Raw genomic sequence first — 16,268 nt, forward strand, 5'->3', positions numbered from 1 at the left:
ACCACTGCAGCAATGAACTGGGGACGGCGGCAGAGGTCGATGTCGACGTCGCAGATGATTATAATACAATGGACGAGATAATGCGAGCGATCATGTAAATTAGATTTGTCTCAGTTCGGACGACGTTAGGTTTAGGTGTATCTGAATCCAAGCTCAGCAAGAAGATGATTCCCAAAGATCGCAACGATCGCCAAGAAAAGCAGAAACAAAACCCGACATTTATTGCATTATGCCGCTCAAGTGCTCTTCGTTGAGTCCGAATGCTGCTTGGTTGCTTTTATTTCCATTTGCCTGTTTTTCCAGCTTTTTCTCGGTGGGTTGCTTCTTCAATGGAATTGATATCAAGCAGGGCTTGTGGGCGTGGCATTCCTCCAGCGAGTGATTCAGTAGGCAAACAACAACAACAACATCAAAAAAAAAGAAAAGATAAATAGACAAAAACAGGGAAGAGAGCTCACCAAAATAATAATACGAAATACACTGGCCAGAGCCAGAAGCCAGAAGCACAGCAAATTGAAATAATTCAATTAATTTGCATTGTAAGTATAAGTACGGCTGAATTGTAATCAAAGAAAATGTGGGGAGGCTGGTAAACGAGTGCGCTACAATGAAATCAGTTTAAATGAATATGCCAAGTGGCCACTCGAAGGCAATTGATGCAAGTGAATGCGCGCAAAAGCCACCGAACATTCCACAAGAGCTCTGCGGAAGGAAATAGACTGAAAACTGACTGTTCGCTGTCAATCGGCAAAACGTTTTACAAATTCAAATAAAAAAGCGCGCTCAACTGTCTAGCTGTCTGAAGCTCGCTGTTGCGGAACTCGGTCTTGGCTAAGGTATCGATAAGTTATCGCAATGGTTCGCGCACGAGCTGGATAGTGTAAGATGTCCCCGCTAACTTCGAAGTACTAGCTAAGGTTCGTGTATTGGCTGAATGTTAATGCACGCTGAAAAAAACAACCTATTGTAAATATAGATATAAATCTACTGTTCAAACAAAATTTATAATTTATATATTATGCCATGTATTACTGGCATTACTGGCCGCCCTGTTCAATCTAACAAAGTCCCTCAATAAATTTCAATTTCTAGAAAGCGTTTAAACCTAACCCTAAGCCCCATTTTGAGTCAAGTCAGATGTACGAAAATAGCAATTCACTTTATTGCTCTCCTAGCCTAGCAAAAAAAAATTGGTTTGAGTTTAAAGCAAAACGCATAGCATTTCCAGGTGGTCAAATCTGGGGGCTTGTACTCTGTATTCTCCACATCCGCGACTTCATCTCGTCGCACAATAATCGGTATTAGGTTTAGGATACAAAAAAAAAGAATGGAGCTTCAGTAGTTGTCACCGGCTTGGGCGGCTGGCCCAGAACACATTTTATTCAGAACGCAACATCTTCTCCTTTTGGCGCTGCAGCTTCTTCTTGGAGAGCTTCTTCTTGGTGGGCTCGTCATCGGTGGCCTTGGAGACGACCTCCTCCTTCTCGGTGAGGATGACCTCGACGTGGCACGGCGACGACATGTAGGGATTGATGCGACCGTGGGCACGGTACGTGCGGCGACGCAGGCACTGGGCGCGGTTCACCTGGATGTGGTGGACGACCAGGCGGTCGGCATCCAGACCCTTGCAGTCAGCGTTGGCCTCGGCGTTGCGCAGCAGCTGCAGCAGGAACTCGGCGGACTTCTTGGGCCAGCGACCCTGCGTGGTCTTCCACTGCTTGGCCTGGGCACAACGACCGACTCCACCGTTGAAGCGACGGAAGGGCACGCACTCCTTCTGGTCGATGACGGCCTTCAGGTAACGCTGGGCACGGCGCAGGGGCATGCGCTTGATGGCCTGGGCGGTCTCATGTGTGTTCTGCAAAATGATGAAATTATCTTTACTAGCTGTGCTTTATGTTGGATGATCGTCATGGTGAAGTCATGGACTGGGGGAGTACTATCGTTTTGTGCCAAAGTTCAGGTAGAGACGCGAGCATTGATGGCCAACACGCCGCTGTTTTACAATGGCTGGGTTTTGCTCTGGGCACAGCTTTCAATCGGTAATCTTCCATGGAGGAGAACCACCTGGTTTAAAACTGTGCCCATGGAGAAGGAGGCGAGTAAATCATAGCAAATATCATGTTAGCTATACAGGATCAAGTTGGTTACAAGTTATCAGCTTAGGCTGCTAGATTTTTATGCTCCGGTTGGCTAACTAGTGATATGAGTTTGATTTAGTGGATTCCCTGATGTACTTCAGTAGTAGATTCATTGGTAGATCTGTGCCAGGCTACAGGTAGAGACTAGCTCATGGAAAGCAGCAGGCCGCTGTTTTAGCAAGGCTTTGGTTTCGCTCTGGGCACACATATCGTCAGCAGTTGTCCAGGATGGAGCAACCGCCTAGTAAATGGGCATGCCGAAACACTCGATGGAGATTCTTGGAGAATGCTTGGGTTGTGGGCGAGATTTTAGAAGAGGGCGTCCAGAGATTCGGGACTTGGCACTCAGCTGATGAACTCGTCCATTTGGAGGTTTCTTCTGGCAGCAATGCAAAAGCGAGGTGCTGCACAATCGGCTGGCATTCACTGATTTAAGCTGCGGAGTGAGGGATACGGGATACCCTGGATGACCCAGGTTCTCCTTTGACTCTTCTGGGTAGGATTCTCACCTTGAAGTGCACACGTAGATTGGGCCCGCGCGCCTTGCACGACTTGGCCACGTTGTCTGACTCGCGTGAGTAACGGCCCATTTTTCAATATCTGCAAGGAACATGAGCCATTAGTAAGATATCTTAATATTGCATATGACAAAATAGCACATCCGGTCAAGATAAATCGACAGCAACAGCAGCAGCAGCTTTGGCAAGCCAGCAAGAGCAGTTATAAGTGGATTTGGATTCGAATTTACATGCATGTTTATTTGAAATTGTACCCGTGCGTTTCTTGAGACGCTTCATAAGTATCAACTTTAAAGGGTCTCATTTTTCGACAGAAGGGCAAATAGTGATTCTAAAACAGCTGCAGTGAGCTAAATCAGTGATTAGTGCTTGGATAAACTATGCTTCTAGTTGCTGCTACTATTATGTTGACCGGCATTGTACAATACGCAAAATGCGCGAATTTTGCCAATTTCCTGCTTATTTTCGAGGGCACCCTAAATACGCTGGCGGTCGTGTGTAAGTCTCTCAAGAATATAACCAATTTGAACAGCAGTTTTTATCTTAAAACGCGGCAATCAAAACACGTGCAAAATGAGCGAGAGAAAAAAACTAAGCGGCTGCCTGCTTGCGTGTGTGTGCGTGAATGAGTGCTCATGTGTGTGCTCCTGTAAACAACAACAATTCCGCATTAATTCTGCTTGTTGAAATCCTTTGAAAACCGCCTAACTTGTGCATTTAATTGGGGTAGCACTTTACTTGAATAATTTAAGTAAGTTTTGGAAACACTATGCACACACGCACACACACACAGACGCAGTGACAACACACGCATTTCTGGAACATTTTACACTATATTTCACAGAAAAAAAAAGATAATGCCATCAAGGCATATATGATAGTGATCCATATCGTGCACTTGATTGTTTATATGGTGCAACTTTCGGTTTCGACCCGCAGGCCCACAGTAAAAAAATATGTAAGAAAAAAAGAATTGGTTTCGGTGCAAACGCATTTTCTGGCCGGCCAATTGGACGTGTTGATTTCTACCAGCCAGAATTGCGCCGCCAACACCGTTAACACGACCGCAAACGTACCGCAGTGCCCTGGCTACAAGTAAATGAGTTTGGAAACGTTTAAAGTGGCAATTTACGGAAAATAACTCGCTGGGCACATGCACTCACCGGAAACGTGGAACGAAAAAGAAAGGAAATGGCAGTTCCAGTGTTTGAAATCGAGTCCAATTAGAGTGGCCAGCTGGCGTTCGCAGCGTGTGCCTAAAATAGGCCAGTAATCCCTGGTTTATTGCGGACGCAAACCAAATGCTGGATGCCTGGTAATATCGAACAGAAATGTTAAAAGTGTGACTGTGTTGGAAAGCGAAACGCATAGGGGATCGATGCGATGGTTCAAGGCCTTGCTGAGCTTAGCGTTGGCTTACACTATCCAGTGCTGCAAAGCACCAACGGTAAGCTGATAAAAAATTAGCTTAAATATATAAATGTGATTATTTGAATTATTCAAATTAAAAGACGTTATCGGCAGCAAGTTAGTTGTAAAGAATGCAATTTGATTGAAAAATAAAAAATAAAATAGAGAATCATTGCCGAAACCCGGGATTGAACCGGGGACCTTTAGATCTTCAGTCTAACGCTCTCCCAACTGAGCTATTTCGGCATTCGAAAAACTCCTGGCGATCATCGCGGCACTTTCATTGGAATCACTTTCAATACGATACTAATCCTGATTCTATAGACTACGAGCTAAATTGAATCCGACTTAAGCAGGCACTGGCTTTTGATTAAATGGAAATGGAAACTTCCCAGAGCTCTGCATAAATTACTCACTTCATTTATGAACAATAGGGGCAGGCATTCACTTGGGCCCCAAATTCCCATAGCTTAAAAAATCAAATAAACTTAGTTAAATCATAAATATTTGTGTATTCTATTGGCCCAAATTAAATGGTGGGAAACAGTTCGTTTATTAAACAGAGTATTCGAATTTTGTGGTTTTGGACTAATGGAGTGACTGTGACGTCACTTGGAGACTGTGAAACTTGGAGTATTTTTGCGGTTTGTCGATGATGATAAGTGTGGAAAATAACTAGCACCTGGGGGGCAATGCATTTTAATTAAGCGACCTGATAAAACCGATCGAGCCAAAAAGGCCATATGTATGCTCTCAATAAGCCGCACTGCATTGTCCCTTTTCTGTTAGTCATTTATTAGCGCGTTCGTTCTGGACATGGCCATAAAAATGCCCGTTGCTAATCGGCCGGCGATCAAAAATAAGACTGCGGATCAAACCGGTCGGGAAGGCGTTGCTCCACCGCTCACCACTGACCACTGGCCACTGGCCACCAACCACTCACCAAATCCTGCGGCAAATCCCAGTTCTTTGGGCGACCAACGCGCAGAGCAATCAGTAAATCAGTAAAAAAAAAAACAATACGTTTATTGTTTTGTAATTGGCGCGAATTCAACACTCGTATAGTTGTATTTTTAGTGTCCGCGTGCCCATTCAATTTATTCATGATTCACGCCTAATTGCAGGTGTCGCTCGATCACTTGGATTTCCATCTCTTGAGGTCAAGTGTCGAGAAACTGGGAACTGGAGTGTCTGGACTGTCTGGAGTGTCGCAACTGCTGCACGTGCCATGTCGTCCGTAGCTCCACGTCCATGTCGCTGCCCCAAGGATCCGGTTCCACACACACACACACACACTCACACACGGTGGCACTTAAGTGGAGCTACCAACCGAGGGATTGGGCCTTGAAATGCTCGTGGCTCGTGGGCGTTCAAGCAAGACCATAGCAAAAGAAACAGAACACTACTCCCAGAACGAAATGCAAACGAATTGAATTGAATCTAAGCAAAGCCTAGCAACCACCCACTGCTCACATACACAGCAAGAAAATGTGACTAATTTATGTGCAATTTAGAAATTTAAAAGAGTTTATATCAGCGCAAGTAGCGAAGTAGGAAAATATTTTAAATGAGAAAACCTCACTTTGATATCTATGACGCACAATTCTTGATTCCCGGTGCACTCGAACTTGAGACTAGAGCCGCCCAACTCGACCACTTGGAACACCCAACCAACTGACGTCACAACGTGGTGTTCCGTTGACCACGACAGCTCCAAATTAGCATCGAAAAAATTACCCGTAAGACCAAAGCAACACCTGCAAAAGCCAAAAAGCACAGAACGACAGAACAACACGAGGGCTATACAAAAACCACCACTGGAAACTGGTTCCGCGGGGAAGCTGAGATCTGTGGCTCAAAGATCGGAGCTTGGAGCTCGGTGCTCCATGAGTCAGCTGCGGATAGGCGGCTATCGTGTGCACCGATTTACGGCACGCACACGAGTTTCCTTGGTAATGATAGTGCCGAAGCAGGAGCAGCAGTCAGTCAGCGGAGTTGCAGCGAAAAAATCCCCCGAAATTGCAGTCACGGACATCGGCTGGGAACTGGATTTTGCAGCGCATTTTAATGTATTCCCCGAATCCAAGAGTTCATCCATCCATCCATCCATCCATCCATCCCAGAACTTATTTAACCCCATCCCAGAACTTACTTAACCCACTGGCCAAATTTATGCAAACAGTGCAGTTAAAATGGGTTAGGATTGAAATGGAAGCACTTTAAGTGATTGCTCACATGTGTTTAGATTTATTAATAAATAAATATTAAATATCGACTTAATGGTTAAATCAATTGCTTATTTAAGTAAGATCGGTGACTTATATGGGTTAACTTAACATAAATCGGAGGGGTCAGTCAAGAAGATCGTCCGCACAACATGGCACAGACAAGCACCACTCATCATCGGCATGCTCGGAACGACTGACCACTGACCACTGACCACTGAGAGAGGAGAGATGAGACGGTGGGCAAGGTAGTCATCAGAATGGGGGAATCCACCGACCAAGTCTCGGTGTTGTGTTATGCGTGGATTTTCCATAGCAGCCAACTGGTTTTCTCTGCGCTGCTGGTGAATCGCTTGTTGTTTTCGCTACTTTTCGCTGCTTTTTGGAGAGGAGAACGTAAACAAATCATAGAGGCGGGATCAAGGGCAGCATGATCATGATCAGCACGCATGCAGCTCGAGATGATCAGCTGAGTGGCCGTGACTGTGGCCAGTCAGAATGGAACTATTCGAGCAAAGGATCACTGTATGTAAGTCTACTATCGATGATGATTGCTAGGTGCTTAATCACAAAGGTTTCATGTGCTAATTTTGTGTGATTTCCTGCTGCTGGCTGTTGACTTTGAACTTTGGTTGTGTTGAGTGCTTAGTTTCCTCATGATTCCTCCTCCAATTGGACGAGATGACAAACGCAGAGCACCTGCGCAGCGGCCAGTTCAAATGCACCGGCAACGGGAATAATAAAAAGGAGGCACGGCCGTTGAGGATCGGGAATCACCGATTAATCAGTCCTTTGTTCCAACTGCATGTACTATTTTTGGCACTTGGGATTGGAATTCGGCATCGAAATCGGATTCGGAATCAGCATGGGTATGGGCATGGGCATCAACATCGGCATCGGGATGGAAGGGTCATGTTCCCGACATTTGTTCTTGACGAGGCATCTCGCCAACAAAGCGCACTCGCTCTTTGCTGATTTTGCTTTTGCTTTTGCTCTCGGCCTGCTTGACTGCTTTTGCTTGGCTGGCTTCGCTGGCTTGGTTGGCTTGGTTGGCTTGCCGCTTTGCTTTTGGACTTCTCTCGAGCTGAAAGTTAGCATTGTTTAGCCGGCGATGGCAGCGCCGTCGACGTCGCCGTCGCCGTTTGGGCGGTTTTCCTTTTTAAAAACGACGATGGACTGAGCCGTGTTTTAGTTCTGTTTGCAAAACGCAGCCAACTGGACGTGCCCCAAAAAGTCCAGGGAGCACATTTATTCTCGCTTCGGACTGAACAGAGTGTTTTTTTTTGTATTTACCCACAACCCATCGAATTGTTTGTTCTGTGTAAGTGGCGTCTTTCGTCTTTCGTCTGTCGTGTCGCGTTATCTACTCCGCTGATGTTGATTGAAAAATAGAGACACAAGCTCGGATGCTCTAGCTGCAAATTTAAGAAAACCAAAGAAAAAAAAAAACCATATAAATAAATATTAAAACGCCTTGACAGTACTCAATTGCTCGCCGACGCGTGCTTGTGTGCAATTAATTTAAATCCATCGAGGGGTATCATAATTCTCCACAGTTTTTGTGTGTCAGTGCCAAAGCTACCGATCAAGCGATCGAACAATCGATCGATCGACAGATCGCCAGATCGAACAAGAACATATAGCAGCAGTTCGACACGAGTGGGAAAGGAAAGTGTAAGTTAGATGGGTGCAGATGAATCAGTGGATTTCACTGGGGGGAAGACCAAGAAACCGCAGACTTACCAATCCAAAAGGTGTGACGATTGAGTCGCAGGAAAAAGATTAGTAATTCACTTGGAAGTCCGATGATAATACAGATGAATTCGAAGTCTACAGATCTGAACGATCATCTTCTAACTAGCCTTATAAGCAAAGATCGCAAGCCATTAACGCGGCTCATTAAAGATCGCAGGCAATAAAGACTAGCACTTCGATTGCCAAGTGTGTGTATGTGCTGAAATCAAACAATCGTGATTAGTGCGATATGAGAAGTTGAAATAAGAAGAGACGCTAGTCATTAATAAGTCATATTCCATTTCAAAAAAGATGCCGATGGGAAGCGGAGAAATAGCCAATGGCACTTCGCTCTACAACGCAAACCATTAAGAGTCTGTGTTTGAGCCACATAATATTGACGCAACTCGGTTGCTGTCAACAAATTACGGACGACACTCCCACATCCCGGAGGTAATGAAGCCACCAAGTTTGGGCTATCTTATCGCCGCGGAACAGAGAGGAAAAGCCCCGAATTGGATTTTAAACAAGACATACGAGTATATAGACGCTCTAATGAATCTTTCCATTCATAATGAATCGATCGATTCTAATGAGTAGCAACTGGGCAATTTGTTCGGAGACGTGTTGTATAAACATGGCATTATCGCAAAAAGTTTGAAAGCTCGATTTAAATGGGAATTTATTAAACAAATTCTGGCAATCATTTAATTTCGACATGAATCGCATTCGTTCCCACCTCTCTAACAGAATTTCTGGTGGGCGTCTTTCGGCACGGATGGTGGCGAGGGGGGAAGAGTGGAAGCAGGAGCTATCCATTTGGGGGCTACATTGTTGTGGGGCAGTCACGAAGATCCGAGCTGAGCTGGGAGATGCAAACACAGCTGGAAATATATTATGGAGGAGTTAAAATTGCTAATGAACAGCGGCAATTGCATAAGTGTGTCTGATTTTGATTAACATTCCCTTTTCTGTAATTTATATGAGCATTATATATTATATATTATTACAATCTCCCTATTTGGAAACCAAATCAAATGAACCGTCTTTGGCCACATTTCCCTATACCGCGTAATTGGTAATAGCTCAATCAGTTTCGATGGCGGAATGTCAGTTCTATATATGCGAGTAATTAGAAAGGTTGCTCAGGTGTCGCAGATGATTAATTTTAATTGATAACTCTCGCATAAGCTGGCAGCCAGCTTAATTGCTCGACTACTCTAATTATGCCAGGCCATCTGGCATCTTGAGTGATATATTTATGTGCAATTTATTGCCCAATCTGGGCGACTAGGGCCGCTGCAATTAACAATTAACTCTAATGAGCCAGGCACTCATTGTCATCACTGAGTAATGCAACTGCTACTGGCCACTCAAAGTGGATCAATCTGATGCGATATCAGGGTATCAGAGTAGTCGAATCTGGAAGATAGCAGCCAACCATTTAATTTGCATTTGTCGAACAAGCGGAGACGACGTAATTACCCGTAATTCGGGTTATACAGTCCGGCGAAAGCCATTTTTTTCAGTCATTTTTTTGTTTGCTTGCACTTGTTGTTGCTTAGAATCCACTCCAGATGGGGCCAATATTCAGTCCGGATGATGACTAGCCAGTTTGCATTCGCTGCACTCGCAATCGCCGCCACCCTTGCCATTGACCACCGGTTTGACCAGCCGGTCGGCGGATCATCGATGCCCAGCAGCCGTATTAATTTATGCTAATAGCGGAACCGTTTCCATCGGCAGCCCTTTGCCAATGGCCCGGGTTCAACTTAGCTCGATTCGCGGATCTACATTGCATTTGCATTTGCATTAGCATCTGGTATCCAATCGAATCGGATCAGGTGGGATGATATGGGATGGGATTGAACTGGAAGTGCAGTTGCCAGGTGCCTGTATGGCCCGTATGGCATTTTGTAATTCATTAGGTTCAGGTTGCGAACACCTGGTCCAGAGAAATCGAATCTGATTCATTGGCAGTTTATCTCTTCCACCTGCCCGTATATACACACACATATATTGTCTCAGGCAGAACATTGGACGGGGATGGTAATAAACGATCTTAACTCCGCTGCACACCTAGCTGATTTATATAGTATAGTATAGTATAGTTTTATGATCTTCAGTTTTACTTTCGCCCGTGCAAAGCACTTTGCTTACGAGACTTATGCAAGCCAAGTCCACAGACATCCGGCATTTCTTCAGGTGGCGTCGCTGGCACTTAGCACCTCGCTCATTATAATGGCCATATGCAAATCATCACATGGATTCTCTTGGCACCCAGCGGCTAACTGACCACACTCAACGCAATCCAATCCAGTCCACCGGCTGATGGCTTCATTTAGACGACAGTCGAATGGCGAGTGCCATGCATAAATCAAATTCGCAGACAAAGTCCAAGGGGGGCGTTATCTGTAATCAGTTATTAATTAATTGGCGATCTGCTGCAGAATGCCAGTGTTCGGTTCACACAGGCAGGTGTCAAGGTGGAACGTAGCCGACTACGTCACGCAATCTTAGGTGGCACCAAAGATCTTCTATTCCCACAAGCCCACAAGCCCACAAGCCAGCAAACCATTCAAACCATTCAAAGCATTCAAACCATTCAATTCAACTAAGTGACTGTTAATTGTGGGCGAGAAAAAAGAGAGACACCTGCCGCACGGGAGACTAGCCAATAAATTAGGAATATTTATTCGCTATTTATTTAAAAATCAGCCAAATGGCATTAGCTATATGCATGCGACCCGCACCACCCCCGTCGGCCACCCAGAGACCATTCATAATTGCAATTGGTGGGCAGGTTAACCTTGACTGCGGTTACGAGTTACAAGTCGGGCTGATAAACCGCATTTAAAAGCCAACTTAATACGATTGTATAATGTGCATTATGTGTAATGGGCATGCTTGAGTGCCAGCCATTTGTCTGTCTGTCAGATGTTCAAAGTGCTTTGCATAGGCGACTAATCGAATCGGGGTTAAACATGACTCGCATCTATCAGCTAGAAAGTTCCCAGAAGTACTTGCCTCTAATTGCCCGGCCCATTGAAAATAAGCCGAGTTTTTAATAGCAGCTAATGGTGTGGCAATTGCCATCCATCCATATCTGGAAAACTCTATGCACCCACACATCTGAATCGGATATTCGCACATGCTCACAGTACTCAACTCTCGACTGTCCACTTGATTCGAGTTTCAAAGTTTGGAGTCTCGATTCTAAGCTCTAGCTCGAGGCAGCCAAGCCTGACCGTTCTTGGTCTAATCTTGTCACGAACATTAGCCAAGTCGATGCTGTAATGTCGGGGCATTGCGTGATATGTGGTGGAAGGGAAAGGGGGTAGATGGCAGTGCTTCAAACTCAAGGATCAGTTGCGTTCCAAATAGCACATGGAGCACATGGAGCACATGGAGCACATGGAGCACACGGCGGAGCACACGAAAATGGTATATTAATTGTGCTAGACAATAATTAAATGCAAATTCGCGATTCTATGCTTTGTGCAATTCCATTTTACATTAGTTTCATTGTTCGAAAGACATCGATTCCTACTGCTAGTAGGTTTAAGTTTAAACATTATCGCTCCAATGAGCACCCATATATTCGATAGCCAATGCACGAAGTGCAAATGCGATGGCCTTGCCAAAGAAAGCGAAAGAGGCGAGTTTCCAGAGGAGGGAGGGAGGGAGCCAGTCACGTCTGGTCGAGAGTCCGGTTTTCGGTCTATTACACGCCTCTACTCCATTGGCGCCTTGACATTGGACTAGAAATAGAAAACGCGGCTTACAGCCAAACGACGCGGCTCACTGGCGGATGTGGATATGGATGTAATGCATGGCCAAGGAACTGCTGGATCTCCATAAGAATCGAGCAGCAACCTTATTCAGTTCGGACAATAGTCCAATGCCAAGGCTGCCTCTTGTCTATTCGGCTAAGTCGACAACAATCGGAAATAATACCCCGCTTCCTACATCGAATCTGCATATAAGACTACAGACTACAGACTACCAGACTCACGTGTGAGCTTTAATACCTTTAATACCTATTTATGGCTTTATAAATGTCAAACGCGCCACACGAAGCATCACGATGATCAAGGTTATGGGATTTTCAATGGGCCGTTAGTGTTGAAATGACTATTATTATTAAAATTGCACCGAACATTGGGCCAAATATGTCGAAACCAGAATGTGCCTCACTTCGAAGGCGTTTAGTGCTAACTCGGAACTGGAGACACAAAGACGGATCTCTGTAAGCGTTTTAAACAATGAGCACACAAGCCAATGCCCAATGATCAATGACCAAATGGTAAAAAAAAATGGTAAAAAAAAAAAAAAATTAAAAATGGTATAAATGGTAAATAGAGAACCAGCTGTGCAATAAACCAGGCGGTCAATACACCGAGCATCCGCATTCTTGAGACCTTTTGTTCAACCGCATATCCGTCGGATGGCTGGATGGCTATCCAGATAGCAAAGGTGTCTGGCCACTATTTTTCCAGCCATGTTCTCGGCGATTCTTGGTATTGACCTTGGCGCTTTTGACAGCCCGGCAATTGTAAGACATAGCCAAAAATTGTAGACAGAATTGTAGAAAAAAAAAGAGAAAGACAAAGAACAGCAAAAGCAAATTAACTTGATTGATTAAAGGAATTTCGGTACGCACGTTGGCGGGGCGGGTGTTTGACTGTCAAAAGTCAAGTCGAGGCCCAAAAGAGCTGACTTCTTGCCGGGCTTAACCCATTATGAAGCTTGCCTAATGGCGGTTTGCCAAAAACAAAACAAAAAAACAACAAAATAATTTGCCGCCTGCGAGAATGGAGGGTACCACAAAAAAGACAAATTGATCGTGGCACTTTGCTCGGTACGGCAGGTAAACGTTTGTGGATCAGTTCAACTGAGCTCTTGGATACCCCATAAATCCCATAGATACATATGTATATAAATTATACAATTTTCCCAGTTCCGTTCCGATTTCCTTGAAAGCGTTGAGGCTTAAAATGCTCAATGTAAGGCCACACAGCTACAGAAAAGAAGGCACAAATTGCTTCCTCATATTGATCATATTGATCTTGAAGTCCATTAAATATTTATTCGTTTTACTTAAAGCCGCCTTTCCATTATCATTATCAGTCCATTAACTGATTTATTATCAAACAAGTACTTTATTTTATAGCGAAATGTTTTTCGATCTTAACTTAATTGTCACCACCTGCAGAGCTCCGATTTGAGATCATTATGCCTGCAATCTATGTGTACAAGTATCCGGATAATGCACGTTAGAGAGATCGCCTCGCGTATCACGTACGCGTAATTGCCTTCACTTTCGTTACGCTGCGAGGGAGAATTATGGACATTGTGCCAAGTTCCTTTCGAAATTCCAGTCACGACGGATCCGATCCGTCAAGTGCTATGCCGAGATTGCATTATGCAGCTGATCTGTGAGCTGACAATCGGAGGCTGGTAGACTCATTAATTGAGTGCTCGCTCGCAGATTATTTGTCATTATGTCGAGCCACTTGAATGTTTTCCTCATTGCCCACTCACTCGGTGCAAATGAGAAATGCGATAGTGATGGTCCTCTCATTGGGAATGCGTTGTAGTCAGATAGCTAGCCAATTGGGTTTGTGTACCTTCTTGTTGGTTTTAGTTTACAATATAGTGAATGGTTGTATTAATCAATGCCGAACTCCTGTCTCTTCCGCAGTCAACGGCCACAATATGATACCTGTTCTGGAGAAACTCAGCGGGTTCTACAACTCCTACGTCTTGGCCGTACTCACGATCGGCTATATCCTGGGCGAACTGGGTCACTATCTGATCGGTGTGACCTCCAAGCAGACAGCCATTGAGCTGGACTACGGCGATCATGCCTGCCAGCAGAACACCTCCATGTTTAATCGCCACGAGTTGCCCACCCAGTGCTCGGCGGTGGGGAACGAGACCAGTTGCTATGCCCTCGACTTCAACGGCACTGGGTATTGCGAGTGGAACTACAATGGACTGGGAATCGACTACCAGATCCTGGCCGGACCGACCTTCATCCTGATTTTCACCATCGCGGGCGTCTTCATGGGCTTCGCAGCGGACAAGTACAATCGCGTCAATATGCTGACCGTGTGCACAGTGATCTTTGGCATTGCCATGATCCTGCAGGGAACTGTTAAGGAGTACTGGCAACTGGTCATTTTGCGCATGATCATGGCAGCCGGCGAATCGGGCTGCAATCCCTTGGCCACGGGCATCATGTCTGACATCTTTCCGGAGGATAAGAGAGCTCTGGTCATGGCCATCTTTAACTGGGGCATCTATGGAGGCTATGGCATCGCCTTTCCGGTGGGCCGCTACATCACCAAGCTGAACTTCTGGAATCTGGGATGGCGCGTTTGCTACCTAGGCGCCGGTGTCCTCACCGTTATTATGGCCGCCCTGACCGGAACCACTTTGCGGGAGCCGGAGCGCAAGGCCATCGGTGAGGGTGACCGCCAGACGTCCAGCGGCAAACCGGTGAGCCTGTGGCAGGTTATCAAGAGTCCGGCAATGATCATGCTGATGATTGCCGCGTCCATCCGTCACTGTGGTGGCATGACCTTTGCCTACAACGCCGATCTCTACTACAACACGTACTTCCCCGACGTGGACTTGGGCTGGTGGCTCTTTGGCGTCACCATCGGCATTGGCAGCGTGGGTGTGGTCGTTGGTGGCATTGTGTCGGACAAGATTGTCGCCAAGATGGGCATTCGATCACGCGCCTTTGTTCTGGCTGTCAGCCAGCTAATTGCCACACTGCCGGCCTTTGGATCGGTCTACTTTGATCCGCTGTGGGCCATGATCACGCTGGGCCTGAGCTACTTCTTCGCCGAGATGTGGTTCGGCATTGTATTCGCCATTGTTGTGGAGATTGTACCGCTGCGCGTTCGCTCCTCGACCATTGGCGTCTTCCTGTTTGTGATGAACAACATCGGCGGCAACCTGCCCATTCTGGTGGATCCTGTGGCTAAGGTCCTGGGCTATCGCGGCTCGATCATGATCTTCTACGCTGGATTCTATGGCATCAGTAAGTCGACATGGGTCTGGTCTCTTTTGGGTGCCAATATATTACTAACACCTTTTTTTCACAGGTTCCATCCTCTTCTTCATCACCTGTTTCCTGCTGGAAGGCAAGCCGGAAGAGGTCGGACAGCCGGAGTCGCCAAAGAGCCATCCGGATGCCGTGCTCAATGCTCGCCACATGCACGGACACGACAACTCCGTGTTCTCCGTGGACGAGACCCTGCCCTCCAACGGACGTCCTGCCCAACTGCCGCAGCATCTGCAAATGTCCAGCAATGGCTACGACAAGTCCCAGATTTCGCCGCCGCGACAAAATGGCGCGGAGAGCAGTAGACTATAGATAAGCTTAAACTCCGGAGTGTTTTTTTTTTATTAAATAATATTATGGAATTTTTATGTTTGGGTGTTCAGTTACTTGCTTAAAATTCGGCTAACTGATAATTCGATATCTGCTTTAAGTCAAATATCAGTTATTATCACAAATAAGCACGAATCCGGAGCAGGTGTCCTTACACCCTGCGATCATAGTCCTAAGCGAGGGGATGAGTTGGTCCCGAAACACTGTATTTTTAGCGCGATAATTGTGTACTTAATTCGTTAGGCGATTACAAGTGTACAACTTTAATAAAGTGCTGTTTTGTTAATATCAATTGTGTTCGATACTCGCGATTCAATATATTTACCAACTGTAGAGGATCAAAATGGCGGCTATTTTCCATTTGTGCTTCGCCGTTTTGGCTGTCGAAGTCAGCAGTCAGTTATCATCTTTCTTTATGTTACAATTTTCCTTCAGTATGACCATATCGCGTCTTAGCGAAAATTCTCGTTTGCCCCACAACTATCGATGACTATCGTGACATGATGTATGACTATTATGTGTGATAAACCCTAAACAATATAGTTTTATATTTTTGGCACAGGAACCCTTGCAATTCCTTCCACAGTTGTCAAAGGCGCACATCAAGCCGGTGAATTAGCTCTGTTCTCAGTTCTGTATTGCTGCTAGTTTGAGTAACACCAAAATCTTGTCAGATAAAAATAAGAGAAAAAAAACACACTTGTTTCGATATTCGCTGCATACGGCGAATTCGTCGCGGCGAATTGCAGTTGTAGCCGTGTTAGTGTGAGCACGTGTGCCTGTATGTGGGACTTGTTCTTGTGTGCGTGCACCGCATTTCGCCGGCTATTGC

The 16,268-nt window shown here is 45.5% G+C and overlaps 2 protein-coding genes, 1 long non-coding RNA gene, 1 other non-coding gene and 1 pseudogene across 9 annotated transcripts; 2 read left to right on the top strand and 3 right to left on the bottom strand.

Annotated features, from left to right (window-relative positions):
• Window positions 1–1,221: 1,221 nt before the first annotated feature.
• On the bottom strand, window positions 1,222–3,841 carry LOC6524064 (60S ribosomal protein L17-like). Of its 4 annotated transcripts, none has more exons than XM_015189990.2 (3): window positions 3,823–3,841; window positions 2,651–2,741; window positions 1,222–1,858 (listed from the first exon to the last, which is right to left on the bottom strand). In XM_015189990.2, the coding sequence occupies exons 2-3, from the start codon at window positions 2,729–2,731 to the stop codon at window positions 1,379–1,381; spliced, it is 561 nt and encodes a 186-aa protein (XP_015045476.1). In that variant the 5' UTR covers window positions 2,732–2,741; window positions 3,823–3,841; the 3' UTR covers window positions 1,222–1,378. The 4 variants fall into 4 exon arrangements, with proteins under 4 accessions (XP_015045476.1, XP_002099933.1, XP_015045477.1 ...); XM_002099897.3 differs by lacking the exon at window positions 3,823–3,841 and adding an exon at window positions 3,792–3,810; XM_015189991.2 differs by lacking the exon at window positions 3,823–3,841 and adding an exon at window positions 3,736–3,755.
• A 401-nt stretch (window positions 3,842–4,242) lies between these two features.
• Window positions 4,243–4,315, bottom strand: Trnaf-gaa. Its single transcript has one exon. It is a non-coding gene; the product is annotated as a tRNA-Phe (tRNA).
• A 194-nt stretch (window positions 4,316–4,509) lies between these two features.
• Window positions 4,510–6,201, top strand: LOC26536400 (annotated as a pseudogene).
• An 86-nt stretch (window positions 6,202–6,287) lies between these two features.
• On the bottom strand, window positions 6,288–16,138 carry LOC120321606. Of its 2 annotated transcripts, none has more exons than XR_005561317.2 (3): window positions 15,762–16,138; window positions 8,038–8,248; window positions 6,288–7,709 (listed from the first exon to the last, which is right to left on the bottom strand). It is a non-coding gene; the product is annotated as an uncharacterized LOC120321606 (long non-coding RNA). The 2 variants fall into 2 exon arrangements; XR_005561316.1 differs by having other exon boundaries at window positions 8,038–8,912; window positions 15,762–15,944.
• On the top strand, window positions 7,504–15,728 carry LOC6524070 (putative metabolite transport protein HI_1104). Of its 2 annotated transcripts, none has more exons than XM_015189993.2 (3): window positions 7,504–7,615; window positions 13,733–15,082; window positions 15,147–15,728. In XM_015189993.2, the coding sequence occupies exons 2-3, from the start codon at window positions 13,747–13,749 to the stop codon at window positions 15,416–15,418; spliced, it is 1,608 nt and encodes a 535-aa protein (XP_015045479.1). In that variant the 5' UTR covers window positions 7,504–7,615; window positions 13,733–13,746; the 3' UTR covers window positions 15,419–15,728. The 2 variants fall into 2 exon arrangements, with proteins under 2 accessions (XP_015045479.1, XP_015045478.1); XM_015189992.2 differs by lacking the exon at window positions 7,504–7,615 and adding an exon at window positions 7,708–7,968.
• Window positions 16,139–16,268: the final 130 nt, after the last annotated feature.

The sequence above is a fragment of the Drosophila yakuba genome, chromosome X, assembly GCF_016746365.2.
Source record: "Drosophila yakuba strain Tai18E2 chromosome X, Prin_Dyak_Tai18E2_2.1, whole genome shotgun sequence".
NCBI lineage: Eukaryota > Metazoa > Arthropoda > Insecta > Diptera > Drosophilidae > Drosophila > Drosophila yakuba.

Coding starts and splice junctions, on each gene's coding strand:
- LOC6524070 (XM_015189993.2), top strand. CDS start 13,747: ATGATACCTGTTCTGGAGAAACTCAGCGGGTTCTACAACTCCTACGTC. Junction 15,083..15,146: donor CGCTGGATTCTATGGCATCA/GTAAGTCGACAT, acceptor TTTTTTTCACAG/GTTCCATCCTCTTCTTCATC.
- LOC6524064 (XM_015189990.2), bottom strand. CDS start 2,731: ATGGGCCGTTACTCACGCGAGTCAGACAACGTGGCCAAGTCGTGCAAG. Junction 1,859..2,650: donor ATCTACGTGTGCACTTCAAG/GTGAGAATCCTA, acceptor ATCATTTTGCAG/AACACACATGAGACCGCCCA.